The sequence below is a fragment of the Cladosporium halotolerans genome (assembly GCF_011745625.1).
Source record: "Cladosporium halotolerans strain TM138-S3 chromosome Unknown Sca10, whole genome shotgun sequence".
Taxonomy (NCBI): Eukaryota; Fungi; Ascomycota; class Dothideomycetes; order Cladosporiales; family Cladosporiaceae; genus Cladosporium; species Cladosporium halotolerans.
The window spans coordinates 96,875-117,118 of record NW_027191461.1 but is presented as its reverse complement, the minus strand read 5'-3'; the positions used below and the strand labels follow the sequence as shown (position 1 = coordinate 117,118).

The 20,244-nt window shown below is 54.3% G+C and overlaps 7 protein-coding genes across 7 annotated transcripts; 2 read left to right on the top strand and 5 right to left on the bottom strand.

Annotated features, from left to right (window-relative positions):
* Positions 1 to 70: 70 nt before the first annotated feature.
* On the bottom strand, positions 71 to 793 carry WHR41_03755 (uncharacterized protein; the record flags this gene model as incomplete). Its single annotated transcript, XM_069372361.1, has 1 exon — positions 71 to 793. The coding sequence occupies one exon, from the start codon at positions 791 to 793 to the stop codon at positions 71 to 73; it is 723 nt and encodes a 240-aa protein (XP_069230653.1).
* A 2,806-nt stretch (positions 794 to 3,599) lies between these two features.
* WHR41_03754 (uncharacterized protein) lies at positions 3,600 to 8,198 on the top strand (the record flags this gene model as incomplete). The annotated part of the gene is made up of 1 exon (XM_069372360.1): positions 3,600 to 8,198. The coding sequence occupies one exon, from the start codon at positions 3,600 to 3,602 to the stop codon at positions 8,196 to 8,198; it is 4,599 nt and encodes a 1,532-aa protein (XP_069230654.1).
* Positions 8,199 to 8,340: 142 nt separating this feature from the next.
* On the bottom strand, positions 8,341 to 9,861 carry WHR41_03753 (uncharacterized protein; the record flags this gene model as incomplete). Its single annotated transcript, XM_069372359.1, has 1 exon — positions 8,341 to 9,861. The coding sequence occupies one exon, from the start codon at positions 9,859 to 9,861 to the stop codon at positions 8,341 to 8,343; it is 1,521 nt and encodes a 506-aa protein (XP_069230655.1).
* Positions 9,862 to 10,324: 463 nt separating this feature from the next.
* Positions 10,325 to 12,035, bottom strand: WHR41_03752 (uncharacterized protein; the record flags this gene model as incomplete). Its single annotated transcript, XM_069372358.1, has 2 exons — positions 10,325 to 11,685; positions 11,750 to 12,035. 2 exons carry the CDS (start codon positions 12,033 to 12,035, stop codon positions 10,325 to 10,327), a joined length of 1,647 nt encoding a protein of 548 aa, XP_069230656.1.
* A 2,214-nt stretch (positions 12,036 to 14,249) lies between these two features.
* On the top strand, positions 14,250 to 15,680 carry WHR41_03751 (uncharacterized protein). Its single transcript, XM_069372357.1, has 2 exons — positions 14,250 to 14,728; positions 14,823 to 15,680. Exons 1-2 carry the CDS (start codon positions 14,272 to 14,274, stop codon positions 15,536 to 15,538), a joined length of 1,173 nt encoding a protein of 390 aa, XP_069230657.1. The 5' UTR covers positions 14,250 to 14,271; the 3' UTR covers positions 15,539 to 15,680.
* Positions 15,681 to 15,968: 288 nt separating this feature from the next.
* Positions 15,969 to 16,910, bottom strand: WHR41_03750 (uncharacterized protein; the record flags this gene model as incomplete). Its single annotated transcript, XM_069372356.1, has 1 exon — positions 15,969 to 16,910. One exon carries the CDS (start codon positions 16,908 to 16,910, stop codon positions 15,969 to 15,971), a length of 942 nt encoding a protein of 313 aa, XP_069230658.1.
* A 501-nt stretch (positions 16,911 to 17,411) lies between these two features.
* On the bottom strand, positions 17,412 to 19,109 carry WHR41_03749 (uncharacterized protein). Its single transcript, XM_069372355.1, has 4 exons — positions 18,642 to 19,109; positions 18,477 to 18,584; positions 18,026 to 18,414; positions 17,412 to 17,963 (listed from the first exon to the last, which is right to left on the bottom strand). Exons 1-4 carry the CDS (start codon positions 18,792 to 18,794, stop codon positions 17,480 to 17,482), a joined length of 1,134 nt encoding a protein of 377 aa, XP_069230526.1. The 5' UTR covers positions 18,795 to 19,109; the 3' UTR covers positions 17,412 to 17,479.
* Positions 19,110 to 20,244: the final 1,135 nt, after the last annotated feature.

The following is a 20,244-nucleotide window of genomic DNA, read 5'->3' as shown; positions in this document are numbered from 1 at the left end:
AGAGGTGTTTACCCAACCCGGTGAGATAGTTTACAAACTTAGTTGAACAAATGCTTGCTCAAGAAGACCATTATCGAGTGCCCAGAACGCCGTCAATGTCAGCCGTAGATAGATACTCGCTTGCAAGGTCTGCCAATATCGTTTCTGGCTGCGGTTCAATGCTCGCACGTTGAGCGTTTTCGAAGCTCGGCATCTTGTCGTGTGAGCTCCAATCTATCATGGAGGCTCCCACGTCTCCTTCTGGCTGTGCGACAGTCGCTGAGAAAGAGAAATTGGTGAGGTTGAGATTGGTGTCGCCTTCGCTGCCGTCAACGTGGATGGCAAAGCTTTTGGGTTCTAGTGTCGGTTCGTCGATGTCCAAAGGTTGCAGACTTGCATTTGGTGCGTGCGTTGACTTTGCAGACTGAGGTTCGTTGCTGGGCATGATGCGTTGACGTGCTGGAGTCTCGCTAGCGAATGTAGAGAACCGAAGGCTACTACTGCGCAGCTCAGCCGTATGTAGATCCTTAATGCTGGATCTCAGACCTTTCTTCTCAAGATCGGTGCTGGCACTCATCCCCTTGCTCAACAGTGGGGAATGCACAAGACTTGCCCTCTTCTTCGACTTTTTGGCCGTTGACCAAGGAGACCAGTTGTCCATCAAAGCCTGAGTACCTGGCAGGCATTCTTGAGATAGCTGGCGGAGCGGGCGGCGATCCTCCTCACACTCTTGATTTTCAGTAAGATCCCCATGGTGCTCTTCCCTCTCGCTGAAAGGCACTGCTGGAGCGGAAGAAGCCTTTTCTGGTGACATGAAAAAGTCATGCTGCGCTTGGTTGAGCAATGCTTGCGTTCCAGGCCAGACTCCTGTTGATCGTCTTTTGCTCTTCGGGCTGCGATTGTATCCACGCGAAATTGTGTCCGCATGTTGATCATGCTTGTTCACTGGCGACGAAAGAGGTTCACCAGGCGCTCGAAAAATGTCTGCCCCAGATAGCCGCATCTCTCTCCTCAGGGACTCCTTGACAGAAGATGAGCGTCGCGTCGAACCTGGGCTGCTCGGAAGGGGTCTGTTGATATGTTCTTTTACAAGGGCCATGTTGAGATTCGGAGCGATAGAACAGTCGTGTTGAAAAGACATATCGAGCGAGGGCGGAACGGCCGAGACTTCCGGGTGAGTCTTTTGATTGTTCGACTGAGGTGTCGCATGTGCAGCCTCAGACAGTCGAGATTCCGCCCACTCACTGTGCTGAGCATGCTCAGGCTGATCCTGGTCATCTTCTGACGTTCTTGCCTTCTTCCTGTAAACGAAAGGTGTGCTTCCCCCTTGAGACTTGGCCGCTGTTGTGTAGGCCGCTTTTGCTGCCTTGAAGGAGGCTGTGAGTCTAGATTGGCTTGAACATTGTGAGGACTGACTGAGCATCTTTTCCGAGAGTGTCGTCTGTTGACGGTCTAGAGAGATCTCTGGACTTTGATAAGAACCTTTCGCTGACGACTCCTGAGACATTCGAGTGTTTTGGAGTCGAGTGCTGTTGGTGCTGAGGCAGGCTGGACGCGATTTCTGGTCGCTTACAGGCGTAGTCGCACTATACAGACGATCCTGCGCCTCGATATCTATGACAGATTTCCCTGGCTGGCCCTGATTGCTCCGCACCTGGCTTGCATTCATCTGATTGAACGAGCTCTCCTGATCTCGAGTCTGCGGTCCTTGGTGGATCTTTGTCGGCATTTCAGTCATGTTCCCGTTGGCTTCACCCATTTGCAATGGTAGAAAGGGTTCTTCGCCGCCAGGATTTACGAAGGCATCCTCCACGGTGGCATCGGAGTCAAAGCTGATTGCGGGCAGAGTAAATGCTCTAGGTCTATGAGAGGGAGATTCTGTCCGCGAGAGTCTCAGTTCGTCGGCCATAGTGGTTTCTGCTGGTGTGACTGGATTAAACGGTTTCGAGGAGCTACACTGCTTGAAGCTTGATGGAGCTTTGACAGTGGGAGGAGCTGAATGTGTAACGTAGTTTGGCAAGGTCGTTGACTGGTCGGGTCCCGCGATACTGTCCAAGGCTGTGGTCTCCTTGCATGCCCTGAGCCTAGCTGCCATCGCCAGAGCTTCATTACTAGGTGCCGTCGAAAGCTTGGTAGGTAACTCCGCGATGTCATGTCCAGAACGGCATCCATTGGCATGATCAGGTAGAGGGTTTTTATCTTGCAACTTTTTACTTTGTCGTGACTTTGCTGGACGTTTCTGAGAGACCCTCGAAGCCATTCGGGCTTTTCTCCGTCTTCTCAGCGCATCCCATCCATCTCGGCCATCAGCCCATAAATCCTCGCCCGCGTCGTCGAGAACCTCGTCCCAACTCATTCGTTTCTCTTCAAGAAGCTTGTCGACGATTGTACTTAAATCTGGGCCACCAGCGGAAGCGGAAGATATGAACAGCGGTTTGCCCTCCAAAAAGCCGTCCGCTAGCTTTTCGATCCTCCGGCGTTTTGCCACACGCGCATGAGCTGGCAAATCATCGTCGGGGTCAGCACCCAGAACTTTGGACGACGATGATTCAAATGCTTCTGCGTCGATATTGCGATACTGCTTGCTCTGCTGGAAGTGGGAGGCGCAGGTCCAGTGGTGGCCAATCGGCCTGTGTGTTCTGATCATGCTAGGCAGCGACCGGCGACAATTACCGCAGCCCGTGGCCTTTCGTCGGTCGGAGGATGATCGTGGAACTCATCTATGAGCATTCACGGCCATCGCAGAGTATGCCTCGCCACAGCATTGTTCAGCCCGCCTGCCGAGCGTTCGTCTCTCATGGACAAGCACGCGACGTTGGCGGTTAGGTTGGCGGGAGGGACGCGCCTTCTCGGGCGTTGCTATGCCGTTGCTAGGCCGGAAGCCCCAGCTGCAGCCGTCCCAAATCCGACAAATCGTCGAAACGAGCGTTGCGACTTGTCGAGTGCCAACGGTAAGCCATCCCGGCGTCTGGTAGATTCTTTCCAGTACGCTAGGGAACGAGTCATTGCATTGACCGCATTAGCTTGCGTTGACATCAGCGGTGAGAGGCAGCAGCTAAACGGTCGCCCAGCGACTGTAGGTGTGCACACGCGCGCTAGTAATGGCCACCCACTCTGCCTCGATACTGGCTGGTAGCTATCCGGGAACCTGTCTAGCGCTAAAATACCAATGATCTGCTAGTTCGCAGGCCATCATCGTCCGTTATGTCGGTCATGCCCAACTGTGTTGTGCCTCGAGACTCTCTTTACTTGCAGGGAGGACTACCCTTGCACAAGTCCCACGCTTCAGACTCGCAAGCATCAGGCTACAGACCAAACCATTTGCCCATGCCGAACGCCTCACATATCGCACGATTGTCCAAGACCAATTCTCAATGCATTGACGCTCTATACGCAACACGCTATCCCACAGCCCGTGCGATCGACGCTGACGTTGCCAAGTCTGGGCGGCAGATCCAGCGGGAGCGCCCGCCGCGAGCTAGCGCTTTGAGTGTTGAATGTTGACGCGCCCCAAACATATGCGACCATCATCCAACACCAACCCACATCAGCAGCGCACACAATCCCGCATTTACACAGCAGTGCACAGCAGCAAAGACCATCATCCCACCCAAGAAAACATGGCGTCTTCCGGCGTCCTTCCTTGGCTGGTAGGTCTCCCTGCTAATGACACCGCGTGGGAAGCGGCGCCTGCCCACGACACAGCGGCCGCAACGGCTGCCGCTGCCAGCCCTCAGTCCGAGCCTGGCACCCTGCGCAGCCGCAACACGGCCAACATGGACGGCACTGTCAACAGACGCGCGCAAAGCAGCTCGCCGGCAAAGCAACAGTCGCTCGCCTGGAAGAAACGCCTGGTCGACGGCCAGCTCGGCTATGGCGACCAGACGGACCTCTTTGGACCTTCAGGGCTTGAGAACATTTTTACAAGAACTCAAGCCGCTGACAGTTGTTCACAGAAGAAGCATCGTCACATGGGCCTGAAGCCCAGAAATCCAATGGAACAGATCTCCCCGAACGCCAGGCCCGCTACGGCGCAGCCAAAGCAAACACCCATGTACACCTTTCCTTCGAGCCCGCCAGTCGCGCAGTCGGCTTACGATCCGCGCACCGGCGAGGACTCACGCGACAACTCACCGAAGTCACCCGCCTCGGACTCGAGCGTTGTCGACATGCTGTCTGAGATGATGGGCAAGATGACGGAGCTGAGCGAATCCAACAAAGGATACCAAACCCGCATGCAGGCGATTAAGGAACGCCTGACAAGCTCGGAGGAGTTGCGCCAGAAGCTAGAGAGATCTGAGCGCGAGAGGCAGCAAGCCAAGGGCTCACTGCTTTACCAAAAGGGCCAATTCGACAAAGGCTCAGCCGAGCTTCTCAAGTCGCAACGGAAACTTTTCGACTTTGCGAAACAGACAATTAGCGCCGAGCGCAGGGCGGACTGGGCTAAGAGCGAACGCCGCCAGCTGGCCGAGGATTACAATTTGTCGAAAAGAAAACTTGTGTGGATGAGAGAAGAGGTCGACGACTGGAAGGAGAAATACGAGGAAGCACACGCGGAGCTTGAGAGCCTCAGATCCGCAAGCCCCCAGTCAGCTGCGTCTGAAGAGAGCGCCAAGTCAGAAATCATCACAAAGCCGGCCGAGAGCGCAAGCCATGAGATCAACGGAGACGAGCCAACAAGCCCGACCAATTATGGCACCGTCGAAGTGAAGAAAGGCGAATCCGATGCCGATGCCACGCGCAATACGGATTCGAAGCGTCACACTATTTATCATTCTGCACTTCTAGCCCCAGAGGCCACAGATGCCAGCGGAAACCGTTCAATTACCGACAGCGACCTTGAGGATCTTACTCCGGTCCTCATCGCGAAGCGTACGACTTCGAACGGCAAAGTTTCATTCAACGCCATCCGTAACGAGAACGCTGCGCGTAACGAAATCATCAGGCAGCGCAAGGATATCGATAAGACCGAGACCTCTCAGCGCGCCCGCGAGATTGAGCTAGCGATAGGAACGGGCCAGTCCGACACGGACGACGCTGAGCAAAGTACGCCAAACCGCACGAGGGTGTTGAATCGGATCATGGGAATTACCGATCCCACTATCGACGGTGCGGAAGATGATTCCGAAATCATGGGCGCAAGGCACGTGTCTGGATTCACAGATGCTCCAGAGGTAGAGGAAGACATGCCGATCACCAAGCAAGCTGCTTCCTCTGGAGCTTGGGACTTCAGCGAGCCGCCGCAGAATGAGTCTTCTGAGCTCGCGGCAGCTCACCAGCGTGCCCAAGGCGCCGAGAAGAGAACGGTGTCCTTTGGCATCGATGAACTAAACGACTATGCTTTCAAGATGGTCGACCAAGCGCTCGCGGATGCGACCGAGATCACTGTGGATGAGACCGACGGTGCTCAATTCTCGGGACTTCCAGTCAGCACAGAACTAGCACCGCCTTCGCGTGAAGGCTCTCCGGGATTGGATGTCCAAGCTCCAGGCTGCAGGATGCCATTGGAATTTCGCAAAGATTCCCTCTCCGAGATTCAACTCAACTCATTCAAGTCAAAGCGCAGCTTTGGCAAAGATAGCGATTCTGGATCGGCAAAACCATCGAAGCTGTCGATTTCAAAAGCTGTGTCACCACCTCAGCACATCAAGGCACCAGACTCCTCGAAGCTCAGCCTGCCAAAGATGAGGTCGCCTCCTCAGGTCTACGTTGAAGACGCAGATGAGACTCCTGGGGGCATAAGTTTTGGGGAAGGCAAGAGGCCGCTCCCAAGGTCACCTTTGAAAAGTCCGACGCCAAAGCGTCGCCGTACCTTGCACGACTCGGAGTTGCAAAAGAGCGTGACAGAGGCAAATCTGTCATATCACAGCCAGCTTCAGGAAGCCATCAGCACCCGCAAGATCAAGGATGTTCAGAACAGCGAAAGACAGAACATCGCTAAGCCAAGCGTGCTTGCGCAGCGCAAGATTGCGCGCCCTCGCAACACGACCCCATCTCAGGGTCCAGCTACCAAGGACTACATCAATGAAGCCAAGAAGGTCATCGAGTTGCTTCGTGGCAACAATACCTCGAGCAGCCCGCTCGGAGGTATCACTGAAGCAGACGAAGAGGAGAATACGCAAGCGGAATTTGAGGATGAGCGATTCGAAAGAAATTACCCCCTGTACAGTACCCACAGGTCTGACAACATGAGAACACTGGCGCCGCAGCAAGTGGCACACCTTATCGGAGGAGAAATGCACGGAATGACCTTCGATACGGCCAAGCATTGCTGGATCCGTTCAAAGAGCTTTGAGCACAAACAGTTCCTCGACCCTCGCGACGCTCTATCAAGCGATGACGACCCTTTCCGTGAGATCTCCGACCTAACTGTCGAGAAATCGGTCCGAGTACAGCCTAGACAACCATCTCAAGATGCAGGCGCCGACACCGTTGTCCATCACGAGCTCGATGACACTGGTTTATCTTTTGGCGACGAGGGTGCTGAATCTGAGCGCAAAGACACACCACAGCAAGCGGAAATTCCTGTGCCTGACACCCCAAAGTTACCAGGAGAGGACACCACTCTAGAGCATAATGACGAAGCGCCTGACGGCGCTCCCACCGAAGAAGGCAACACCACTGAGACTTCTGCCTCAGCACAGCTTCCTTCCCACATCACCTTCCCCTCGCCACCGAACAGGAACATGCCAATTGACATGGCGAGATTGCAACTGGCAACTACGACCCCGAACGCAAACATCAATAACACCTTCCTCTTGAGCGACTTGCCAGACTTTACGGTGCATGAAGAGGATCACGAGAGACCTTCGGAGCGCGCCTTGGCAACTAGATTGGCCAGCTATGCTGCTGTGGAGCTTAGAGATCCTTATACTCTCGCCACCACGGAGTTGGTCAAAGCAATCACCGATGTCCAAGGGCAACAAATCCACTGGGAAGATCTGACATCACTCTGCCTTCACGACAAGTCTTTGAAGTCTCTGCACAGCCTGGATGAGCACTGTGCCCGGGTCGAAAAGCTCGACGTATCCGCCAATGCTCTGACACAACTGGAAGGTGTACCGCCTTTTGTCCGCCAACTGAACGCTCAATCAAATCAATTGGTCAGTCTAACTTCATGGGCGCACCTGATGCACCTCCAGTATTTGGATGTTTCGAACAACAATCTCGAGAGCGTGGACGGACTGGGGCACCTAATCCACTTGAGGGAGCTGCGAGTTGATGGCAACAAGGTTCGAAGTCTCAATGGTATCGCCGACCTCGACGGTCTCATCACATTGAGTGCCCGCAACAACACGATCCGCGAAGTCAACCTTGAGCACTTCCGATTTGGGAGGGTCGTCGACCTTGACCTCAGCGAGAATGAGATAACGTCCATTGCAGGCTTGGAAGAGCTGCCTTCCTTGCGCAGTCTGAAGCTCGACAAAAACCCGATCGGCCAGTCTTTGGCGGTCTCAAAGACAATGCCTCGCTTGAAGCATTTGTCGCTACGATCATGCGGGCTGCAGGAGCTTGACGTTTCTGCATTTCCCAATCTTCGAACCCTGGAAGTTGACAACAACTTCCTCGCTCACGTCGACGGCCTCTCCGCGCTTAAGAAGCTCGAGCTCCTGTCAATGTGCGCTCAAGACATCGAAGACAACGAGTCCATCACAGTGTTCGACAGTCCTCTGGATGCGCAGACTGTTCGCCTGTCTCGCAACACGATCCCGGAGCTGCACCTCGACCATGCTTTCATGTCAATCAAACATCTCGAGCTTTCAGACTGCGGCTTGGCAGCGCTGCCTGCCAACTTCGGCATACAGATGCCCAATCTCCGCTCCCTCGACCTTTCATTCAATCACCTGAGGGATGTCCGACCGCTCGCGCCTCTGAGCGGTTTGGAATCCCTGACATTGGTCGGTTGCCGAATTGAGCGCCTGAGGAAGACGATGGCAACGTTGGGCAAACTGGGAAAGCTTTCGAGAGTGGACATGAAGCAGAACCCTCTGACGCAGGGCTTCTATGGTCCGGAGGGCAGCGAAGACAAGGTTTACAGAGCAAAGCTTGACGAGGAGACGGCAATCCGAAGACGGACGTATGAGCTTTTGGTCGCCTACAGCTGCAGGAGAGATGGTTTCATGTTGGACGGGTTGAAGTTTGACGCTGATGCAGCGGTGGCGAAGGACAAAGTTTGGGAGAGACTTGTCGAACTGGGAGTTCTGAGAAAGGCTGATTGAGAGACGAAAGGCACATGAGAAACGAAAGAAATGAGGCTACAAAAGGATGGAAGGACGCGGTTGGGTTTTGGTATACAGGCTTTTCGAGATACCCCTATGAAATCTACTTCTCTCTTCCAACACTCTGGCCCAATTGCCGTCATTACTCCGTCCGCTTCTGCATCCTGGGCAACCCGACCCAACAGCCAATCATGACGACGAAGAAGCCCACACAGATAGGATGCAGCACGAACGCACCCACCGCCTGCGCCAGGATGCCCGTCGTGAACGGCACCACCGCCCCGCCGCTCGACCCCGCCGTCGTGATGAACGCGATCGCGCTCATCTGCAGGTTGCCCGGCAGCAGACGCGCGAAAACCGTAGTCGCACAGGGATAGATGGGCCCAAGCAGGAAGCCCAGGATCGAGACCGCCACCGCGCCGCCGATGATGTTCGGCACGAACCATGCCAGCAGCTGGAAGCCCACGACGCCAGCGGTCAGGCCTGCGACGAACCGCTTCTCGCCGACACGCGAGGCGAAGTGGGTGAGGATGAAGCGGCCGAGCGTGATGCCGGCCCAGAAGCCGGCGGTTACGTAGCCGACTTTGGCTGGGTCGCCTTGCCGGTAGTCAATGAGGTAGGAGATATACCAGCCGGACTCGCTGACTTCGGCGCCCTGGTAGGCGAAGATGAAGAGGGCGCCGATGAGGGTCGTGCGGTTCTTCAGTGCGCGCAAGAGCACTTGGAGTTTGCTTGGTTCTGCGCCGGTGCTGGTTGTGTTCCGGCGGGTGAGGGGTTCTTGAAGGCTGTTGTTGAAGCCGTTGATGCCTTCTTTCTCGTAATTCCAGAAAGCCCAGCCGGCAAAGAAGAAGCAGGCGACGCGGAGGCCGATGGTGATGAGGAAGAAGCGGGACCAGAGGATGCCATTCGATACCATTGCCGTCGCCATGATGGGAGCGACTGTGCCCCCTACGCCGTACGCGCCATGCGCCATTCCCAGCACGACGGTGGCGTTGGCGAGATTGGCGCAGAAGACGTTGTTCAAAGCAAGGTTGAGAGCGCAGCCGAACCCAAGGAACAGGTATGCGATTACTACTGCTGGAAAAGGCGGCGTGCAAGCTATGATCACATAGCCGGTGATCATGATGGTTTCGGAAAGCATGAGGCATTTGGCGCGACCTAGAGCGCTGGCGATGGCGTTGCTAGTTGGTGCAGCAAGGATGAACCCAGCTGCATTCGCGACGAAGATCATCGACACGATTGCATAGCCAATGTTGTATTGGTCTTCCATGGAAGGAATAAGTGCTCCATTGACGGCGTCGTTAATCCCGTTGCCGAAATATATAAGGCATGCGGCAAGCACTCTCCACTTGTTCATAGCTGGGTACCAGAAGCTAGGCGCAATAGTTGTCGCGCCAGTAGCAACTGGAGACTGCGGTCGACTGACATCGTCCGCATCGATCACTGCGCAGCTTCCAGAAGGCCGCTCGTCTTGTGATTTGCCTGCATCGTCTTGTACGGATGAAGCGGTACATCCGTTCTTCGTTGAGCCATAGTCAGGCAGGGCTATCGAATCAAGCTCCTCGATCGAAGGTCCCCGTTCATGCGATCTTACAGAAGCCGGTTTCGTGACAGGTTGGTGAGTGACGAGGCCTAAGCCGCCGGCAAACGGTGAGGACAGCATCGCAAAGCTCTCCACCGCGCTCAATTTTGGCAGCAGGTGAGGATTAATGTGACAAGATGTCGTTATTGGCACATTGCATTGGAACGATCGAAGAAGTTAAGAGGCTGACAGATTGTATTCAGCCGAATTACGACGAGAACCGCATGCCGCCGTGCTGGTCACGAATGTGGCGGCGTTTGGCCCGAATAGGCAATCCCGCCTGATTGCTCAGCTTTGTTGGTGATGGTTGTGACGATGATTGGAAATCCACTTCACGGCCCCGCAAACGAAACGTTGGCAATGAGAAGATTGAGCATCATCAGTCAGATGCGTGACGTACGTCGTGAATGAATGGCCTTCGACAGACTTAAATATTTTGTTCTCAGGACGTATCGCTAGGGCTTTGATCGAGAACACACTAGATAATCCGCTCTATTGAGAGCTCAAATGAGCATATGGTGTCACCTACTATCGAGTTTCGAGCTCAGAAAGCACCTCTGCCTGGTCTGGGATCGTTGTCTTCGACGAACGGGCAACTTCCATCATAGAAAGCCTGGTCGAAAACTTCACCAACCGGCTGATTCCCAGGTGCCAATCTTATCAGACTTGGGCTGCCGGATTTATAGCTTGGCCAGCCATAATTTGTAAGGCCATGCTCAGGATCGCGTCCAAACGCTGCCCAGGCGCCCTGCATATATCTCGAGAACTCTTGTTGGGCCGACGTGCTCGGCTCGCCCGTGACATCCTCAGCAGTACCGAAAAGCTCGTTCAGGTCGACGCCATGGTAAGAGCCACTGTATGAGTAGTCTTCCCAACTGCCGTAAAGGCGAAGATTGTCGAAACCACCCATGTAGCGGTATCGCCAGGTTGGTACGCCGTGTGACACGCGGAAGTCGCTCGCGTACTTCGTTGGGCAGGTGAAAGCTCGCTCGTTGTAAAGGCCCCACTGATCTGGAGACAAGGTGATGTTCGCGTTGAAGGCGCTCACGCGGTAAAAACCAGCCTCATAGTCGCCATTTCCGGCAAGATATGGGATTCTTGCAAAGGCGCCCGTAGCTCCAAGCGTAGCGTAATCGGCAAAGACTGTGACGTTATCGACAGTCGGGTGAAAGGTGGCCTGAACGAGAGCTTCTGTCGGGAGTGTTGGAACCTTCCGAGCAGCTGCGAGGATTTCTGTGATATTCTTCCTCCGAAGACAGGAGAGGGTGTCGGTCCCGTCAGCACATCCGACTGTGCTAGAGACGTTGTTGTAAATCAGTTGCGAGTATTCCGGTGTATTCGGGATGAAGCTCAGGGCTGTCCCAGAGTGTGATATCATGCCGGCTACGATGGGGTTTTGCTGATAAGCGTATGCCCAATAGTCAACAGAAGAGCCACCCGCGGATTGCCCGAATATGACGATACGAGCCGGATCGCCGCCGAAGCCAGCAATGTTTTCATGCACCCATTCCACTGCCAAACGCTGGTCGAGAAGTCCAGCATTCTGCTCTACGCCTGGCGCCCCTGGAAAACCAAATATGCCTAAGCGGTAATTGATAGTCACGACAACTACGTCTTCATTGTCCGCAAAATACTGGCCATTGTAGAAGGGACTGTGTGGGCCAGGAATGGTAAAGCGTCCACCATGGAAGAACACAAAGACTGGCTTATTAGGACCCTGGGATCCATGCGTAGGAAGTGATTTTGTCCAGATATTCAGAGCGAGACAATCTTCATCTTGCCGATTTCCAAGTCGCGCAGTAAATTTACTGAAGATTTCGGGGCCATTCCCAGTGAAGTTTGGAAACTTGGTTTCTGGTGGTATATTCGCTGGGCAGTCTCTGATGGCAAGTGAGCAAGCGTGTACTGGTTACTTTTTGACCGCGTGGACTCACGCATTCTATTCGCATCAGCCTTGAGTACCTCGTACATGGCAGGAGAGCACTCACCCAGTACGAAGCGTTGTAGATAGTATCACGCGGTGGACTATATCGCTCAGGAGGAGCAAATCTCAGGTCTCCTATGGGAGCCTGGCCATACTTGATGCCCAGGAATTCGAAGGTACTGGATGTATTGGGCGCGCGATGGCCAATAATGAGGCCGCTCGTCGAGGGCACTTGTGGTGCATCTAAGTTCTGGGCCTGGCCACTTCCCAAGATCGCCAACCAGCTTAGTGAGCCCAAGATGAAGCTCTTCTTGAAGGCGGCTACCATCATAGTCTCAATCATGGGAGGCCAGCTTCGAGGTCCAAGAGAGAGGGAAACCGATGTCGAGTCTGGAGGCGGAAATGGCCAGTCGCCAGGCTCCGGGATAGATTGTAGCAGCGTATCATCATTCGACTAGGCCGCGGTCTACATCTAGCTAGAGTTTGGCGTCGGTTTGTAACCCATGCTAGGCTTGCGATGATCACTTGAAGCGGCTCGGCAAAGCTGAAGTGCTATTTCACCAGAATCAGTCCCTTTTGCACCTTTGGCAGGCAATCCACACTCAAGCTTAGCGTGCTTTTGCATGGTGGATACACTTGTGCTACTCATTGTTAACAGTAATACATCCGAAGTATGAGTCGTGCAAGATGAAATTGTTGCCGAAGCTCGCTTAAATAGATGGCTTCCTCAATGTGAAGCCCCACTCGTCAGCCGGATGTTCCCTTGGACGACGCTCGGTCGATGCTGGACGATGTTGCACAGAACCGAGGGCTCGGGTACACGGCACCAAAGACGCGAACTGGGTCCGACTTGCGTGCGAGCAGGTAGATCGCTTTAGCTTTAGCTTATCACGAGAAATTGCTTGAATCAGCAGGACGAAGGAGACCCAGGTGGGGCCATTGCCGATAGGCCTCGCAGCACAGACAGAGATTATTTCCGCCAGGGTACCACAAGCCCCGTCTGGTACTGTAACCATAATGACACCCATGAAATAATCAATCAATGGACGTGCTACCTTTCTCCGGTGTTCAGTAGCTGGTTAAAGCTACGAATTTGAGTAGCTCGGCTTGTCAGATCAGTGGTCACGACTTATACGGAGAGTGTTCCCTCATGTGTCAAAAGTCACGGATACGCTTGCGAGACGGTGCATACGTGTACAAAGGCCAGCGGAAACGTTAAGTGTAACAGCACAGTACTAGTAAGGCTGACTAAGGATGCGAGGGAGTTCTTTGTCGAGGCTAACACAGGCCTGCGACCATTTACAGCGAAGTTCTGCGAATGGCAATGGTTTCGTGCTTGATGTTTTGGGGGCTATGCAGACCTTGACTGATCGTTCAAAGTTATTTTGTACCCGACAAAATAAGTTGCTCATTTCGTGGAGACGACGATACAACCAATGAGTGTGCAGCATCTCCGACGAGGTCTACCGCAACTTCTTCCACCGTACAGCCTTCGTGAGAATAAGCATCATCCAACACTTGTTGCAAGAATTCCCGAGCACGTGGTGACCCGTTCATCCATTCCGACGTATGATAGCCTTTAGTGTTCCGCTGGTACCACACATTCGCTCCATACCGGCAGTATCGCGCCACGAGATCGTCCGTCCCCACTATGTCAGTTGCCTCATCCTGCACCGCCTTAAATCTTCTGGTCATTCCAGGCGGTAGTACTTGTATGAGCAGATATGTGGCGTTCCAATGCGAGCAATCTTTGCAGCTGGAGCGGCACTCCCAGCGAGCTGAACAGAGAGCGGGGGCTACATGTTGAGACCGGGAAAGTGCTTCCTCGCATCGAGTAGTAACTTTTGGGAAGTCCATTGCTGAAATGACAATCAAACTCGAACTGCGCCATTTGGTGCACATGGGTGCGAAACCCTGTGCTAATTGTTGCATGTAAGGCGGGATTATTGAATTGACGGAAGATCCGCGTGGTCGAAAGCGAGAGCGAGCTGACATGCAGCGACTTGCGCCGGTGACCGGTCGAATTCAGTAGGGTTCAGCGATGTTGATCGGGAGCTGTAAGTCACGAAAGGTATTTCGTTTGGGCCACGACGATGTCGCGCGCCTGCGGTGAGGACCGCAAGCCCATCCCATCAGTCTTCGTGTTTGTAAGGCCGATCCAAGAGATCCTCCATTTCGATTTGCTCCCATCCAGCTTGGTTTCCTCCGTGGCCCATACTGCGAGCGTATTGTAGACCAAACGTGGTGGGAGCTAGTCTCTGCCGGCCGCTCCACGCTGCACGTATCTCGTCGCCTAGGCATGATGACAGAGCAAACAGTGCGAGCACCAGGACAAGAAAACTGGCCAGTCCCACCATCAGAAGCAAGAAGACGTTCATGGTGACGTCCTGAGAAAAACAGAATGGAGGGGTCAATCGTCGCCTTCGCAGCTGGTGGCGTGATGTTGCTCGTACGAAGCCTGGCGTCCGTCTGATTGGACAAGCGCGCAAGTTTCGCAACCTCCAGATCTCAGATTTCAGTGACGCGGAGACTTCATTCCTTGACCACAACTCGACCGCACGCACGCAATGGCCTTCCGCAAACGCAATGTTGGCATAGGCCGACAGCCTGCTTCGCCGGCATCACTTACCGTGGCAGACGCACCGACAAAGATAGAGCAGCTACCGGGCGTACGGCCTTCACCGTTGACCTCGCATCCCGTCACCTCCACCGGTGCGCCTTCAATCGATGGTCTACTTGGTGGCCACAGTGGGCTTGCGCTCGGCTCAAGTCTGCTGATTGGTGAACATGAGACTACTGATTTTGCTGGCGCATTGCTGCGATACTACGCCGCTGAGGGTATCTTGCAGGGACATGTGGTGCACGTTGTTGGCGTTGGCGAGGGCTGGGTGAGGGAATTACCTGGGTTGGCGGACAGCAAATACCAACAGAAGCCGGATCAAGAGAAGAGTGCAGATGGTGTCACAACAGACAAGATGAAAATCGCCTGGCGATATGAACGTTTGGGACAAGCTGGCGAAAGAGGTGCGTGGATCACTTTGATAGCCCAGGAATTAAATTGTCCTTTGAGAGTCGCTGTGTTCAATTGTGTCGGCTCAATGCTGACGGGTAAGTACAGCTCTTCCTGATCGCTCCATTTCCTCCAATCCGCAAGATCCAATGAAGCAAGAATTGCCGTTCTATCACACATTCGACCTCACAAAACGCCTCACCCTTCCTTCTGATGCGAAGATCAACCATATTCCTCTTCCTCGCTCTGGACCTCCTCTTCAGCCCATTCTGGCCTCGCTCTCAAATGCGCTCTCCCAATCACCTCCATCTGCAGTGCATCGACTGGTGATACCAACCATCCTGTCGCCAGCGCTTTACCCTCCTCAGTCCGCGAAACCCGAAAACTTCATCCGGTTCATACACGGTCTGCGAACACTCCTCCGCCAATATCCTTCGCAGCTGACCGTCATGGCCACACTTCCTCTAACGCTGTACCCTCGCGGCAGTGCCGTTACGCGATGGGCTGAAACCCTCTCGGATGGCGTCCTTGAGTTGACTCCTTTCCCACATCTTATGGACGCTACACACCCGTCACATTATGCCACCACAACATCAGCCAAGGAGGAGCAACCACAGGGCATGGTCAAAGTTCACAAGCTACCTCTGGTGACGGAAAGAGGCGAAGGTGGCGCAGGCGCCGGCAACAGCATAGGCGAAGATCTAGCTTTCACTCTGAGTCGGAGGAAGTTCCTCGTGGCACCCTTCAGCTTGCCACCGATGGAGGGTGACCAAGACGCACAGGCTGAGGCGGGCAAGGTGACGGCGAAAGATGTTGAGTTCTGATACTACCCCCCTACGGCTTACTTCTTTGCGAAATGAAACTCTTTGTAATTCTCACGCACACGAGGATGAGATTATGATTATGCCGCTACATGGAATGAATGGAGAAATGCAGAAGCTAATATCCCTCATTCGGGTCTTTATACCGTTCGCATTTCGTCTCCCGTGCTTGTGAAAGAATCATCTAATGGTTTGGGTTGGCCATCATCGCGATGATCCTCTCGCCTATCTGACGTCGCTCGAGATCGATCATGCACTATGGATGGCAGGCCACAGAATGAGTTGGTCTGACTGCACATTGCTTGGTTCCATTGCTGCATCGAAGGAGCAGAAACGGCTTTTCAACCGTGGTTTGAGACCAAATCCCATTGGCGAGCGAGCGGTTGCCGACTTCCTCTCGTAGAAAGCTTTCATCCCCTTCTCCTCTTTCCTTTCATCCGGTCATCGTAACATCCTGGCCCTTCTTTGACCGTCCATTTATGGGCTCCTGAAGGCCAACCTTGGCTTCGGCGGCTTCTTTGACCGCATCGACAAGTACGCTTCTTGACAACGTCGCTGATCTGACAGCCTGCTCGAGCAGATTCTCCAATTCATTCCCAGCATCGCCTTTCATCCACATTTCCGTAATCTCGTCCCTTGATTGCAGATAGGCAACCAGACAGGCCGCTTTGATATCATGCTCCGCAGGTGTTGGGTCCACCACAATCTCATCCCTGCCCTCTCCTTCCGCACCAACGAGCGCCGCAACCCCACCAGACACCAGATCCACACAATCAATGCCCGCATCCACCAACGCCGCGCTCGCAGCAGTAACACACCCAGCGAGCACGCTCATTGAACCCCAGCCGCCCGCTCGTCCGCCCTCGGCCTCCTTCCCAATCCCATGCCAGCCATCCTCCTCGCCCTCCAGAACCGTAATGACAACATCCGCCGCGCTCTTCGGCCACCTCTCGCCAATAACCACGCCCCTCAGCGCCGTCTCCAAATGCACGCCCAGATCCCTCTCGCTCGCATCTCTAATCCACCCTCTTCGGCTACGTGTCGCGAACGGCGCGAACTTCACATGTGTCGTGAGCAGCAGATTCGGCGAGAAAGCTGCGTTCCGTGGTAGAGGACGCGGGCCATGGACGGTGCAAGTGATTTTCAAGCTCGAGGTCGCGGGCTGCAGGAGGCCATCGGCCTGCGGTATGGATTGAGGTGGGAGTTCGTAGTAGGCGGAACCGGCGGCTGAGGGCACGATGCCGGTTTGGAGGAAGATCTTGCGATGCTCGTCGGGTTTGCGGGCGCGGCGCGGCGGTTTAGTCGTGGTTGGTGCGAAGGTGGGAGGAGCAGTGCCGCCTGCGGGCGCATTGAGGCGGCGGCGGTCGGCTTGCATTTTTGTGCGCTTGTGTGTGGGAGGGTTTTTGTCTTTCTGAGGTCTGCTAGGGTGGTTGCGACTATGGGAATTGGAAGCTTTGAGGTTGCCCTATCGATAAGACCAAATTGGTACCTTGAGGTGCCTGTCTCGAAACCTATGATAAAAATTGCCCTTGTAGCCGCGTAGCCCTAATCTGACCTCGAGTCGTACCAGGGGGTTGGTAACTAGGTCACCGAGCGATTCTGAACTATATGCCAACGGTACCACTTACTAATCAGTGAATTCGGGCTCGATCTGCTTCTATGGTGTTACCATATCAAAAGCTATGATCGAATATGGCGGGTTATCACTCACCTTCAGCTTGCAGGTGCACATGGATGGAATACGATGGAATAAGTATGTCCTTTCACTCTGGCAGTCAAGTATCGACTGGTTATAGCATCACCCGTGGCAATCGGATTCTGACGCATCAAAAGAAGGAAATGAGCTTGAGAATTTCAAACAATGGTAATCAGGACATTTGCTCGTATGACATGTTCGCATACAGAAATTACACTTGGGTATGGTATGGAAGGTGTTGTTTCACCCTAGCGCCTCTCGGGAACCTCCTCTTCGGTGTGGTAGTAGACAGAGGTCTTCGTGTTGATAATCATCGTCTCGGAAGTGTTGCTTCCAACCTCGATGTCTCGCTCGTCCTCAGGGTGCCACGCGGAGGTCAGCGTGCCGAACTCCTTTCCGCGTGCGTGCTCCAGACCCTGCAGTTTCATCTCGTCCTCCTCGCCCCGGCTTGAGCTACGCGTGTAAGGTCCGCGGTTGGTCCTGCCGGTCCTCGTGTCCCCCATGCGGCTTGTGTTCGTGACACCGCGTGATCGGTTGTGCGAGGACGAGAAGCCAAGCGCGGGCATGACTTTGCGTAGAAGCGGTCGAAGCGTAGCGCAGCACGCGGCAGTGATACCAAGTGCAGTCTCGGTGCAGGACCAAAGTGCGACGTCCGTAGTCGCGTAAAGGAACTCTGCCTTTTTCTCAAGGGTGTTCACGTAGGGAATGCGGGCAATTGTTGCGATGGAGGCGCTGTTGACGATGTTGTCAGCTTTTGATCAAGAGCGTCTCGCGTGAGATAGTGATGGACGTACAGAGCACCGACAGCAAGAATCAAGACCACGGACACCTTTTCCCTCCGGCCCATCTGCAAGTCCCAAACCAAGAAGCCTGGCAGGATAGAGAAGGTCCAATCTCCAGCGCAAGTGACAGCGGAGTAGCCATAGAATACTGCCACCGTGATGTATGGATCCATGCAGGTTCCTTTGCCGCCCGTGTACTGAGTCCAGAAGTAAGAGGATGGCAAGCATTGGAAGAGGAAAATGAAGAAGAAGAAGGCGCTGTAGACCTCAGTGACGACGAGGACAGTCCAAACGACGATCTTGTGAATCGGACGGACGCAGAGGCGGAGAAGCATGATACCAATACTGGCTTTGATAGCCATGTTGGAGATGACGTAGAAAGGCTCGCATAGCCACCAGAACTATGAACCATCAGCATCTATACGACGAAAGAATCGGAAGCATAACCATGGTTTTCTCTTACTTTGAGCGCAACAGGAACTTCTGAGGCAGGGTGGATGTCGGCAACTTTCTGACCTGTACCGTGGTGGGTACCTGTGATAGCGAACGAAGAGAATAGAATGAAGAATACCTATGGCAGATGGTGTTTAGCAGACAGCCCTTCGCATAAAGTCGACAATATACGTACCCATGACATGGCGGCAGCGTAGTCATCCCATCCGAACGCTTTCTGGATATAAGCGCGACAGTACAGGCGCAGCGCCACGACAATGGTGGTCAAAGCCGCAAAGAATGAATACATGGTCAGGACCTGGAGTCCACGACCCGCTGGTTGGACCATGATGCCGGCGATGGTGATGTGAGGGAAACGCAATGAGTGAATGCCTGAAACGAAAGCCAAATCGACGAGGGTACAGTAAAGGCGAAAGCGAGCGGTAGTATATCAACAGCAGGGCAGATCTGACGCGATTCGACAGGCTTCAAACATAGGGCCCAGGCATTCCCACAATTTTCCTGGACCGCAACCTGGAGTCAGCCGTTTCAAAAGGAGGTGCGCTATCGCGACCGGCGGTGCATCGCGCATGGCATAAACCGAGCGGGTCTGGTGCCCCAAACTTGCTTACGTTACGCTGCTAAAGAGTCGGGTCTCAGCCTGCTTGAGGCAAGAGAGCGGCGTTCAGCGCCGCAAACACGACTCAAGACTTGCCCGAGCACGTGGACTCTGGAGCCCAGATTCGAGTCGTTGGTGCGTGGAGAGTCAGGGTGTCTGATGCTAGAGCATGCTAACAGAAACTTTATCCTCAAGGCGGGCGCCGCGGGATGTCAGCCAAGTGACAAGAAACGATCGCTATTTCGGGCAACGAATGCGTTGCGGTACAGCAAAGATGCCAACAGCCAATGCTCACAGGCAGTGAAGATCAAGCCCGCAACAAATCGACAAGTGAAGCCTTCATTACCCTCAGATGCTGATTTCACTGAGCTCGTGATGTGTTGCCTTCGTGCACTTTAGCTCTGGGCTCGGCGAGCCGCGGCATCCGGATCGGCTAGCGCCGTTAATCGTCGTGTTTGTCGAGGGGTCGCCCCTGCAAACCCTGAAGAAGGCCCAGCCAGTGCCTCAACGCCGCGGCAAATGTGCGGTCGACGGCTGCCCGGTCCGGCGTCGGCTCGCATGCCTCTTTGGCACGGCTCGCAAATCTGCGAGCAGGCCGAATCGTGGTTGGTTGGGTGAAACGACGCTCAAGCGCTATGTCGGGGTCAGCACCCTGGAGGATCGCTGGTCCTTGGTCCGAGGTACGTCGTCGATTCATCAACAGCATAAGTCAGAGCACCGTATTCAGGGCCAGAGCAGACCTCGGAGGCTCATCGTAGTGCGGACCCAAGTACCGCGAGCACAGTCGTATTCAGGACTTGATCCTGGGGTAAGATCGGGAACCGTTCGTGAGTGACCGCTTAATTAGTACCTTACTGTAGTTATTTTCTTGCCTCGACTAGGGCGCCGAGATGCAGGTACGTGGCGGGGCGGGGCTATGCCGAAGTGCGGTGCTTCACCGCGCTGCAGCAGTTGCTTCAACGCTGAACTTCCTCGCGCTGAAATTGACATTTCTAGCTTAACGGCCCGCACGCTTCTCCTTGTTTCAAGTTGAGGGTTGGCCTTGTGCAGCTGGGCAACCCAGCGCTCATGGGAACAGGCTTCTTTTGTTCTTCTATACACAAAGCACATCCGGCCCGGTCATTTCCTTGTCCAACTATCCAGAAGTTCAGTTTCCATCGGTGACAGCATAAGCGCTGTA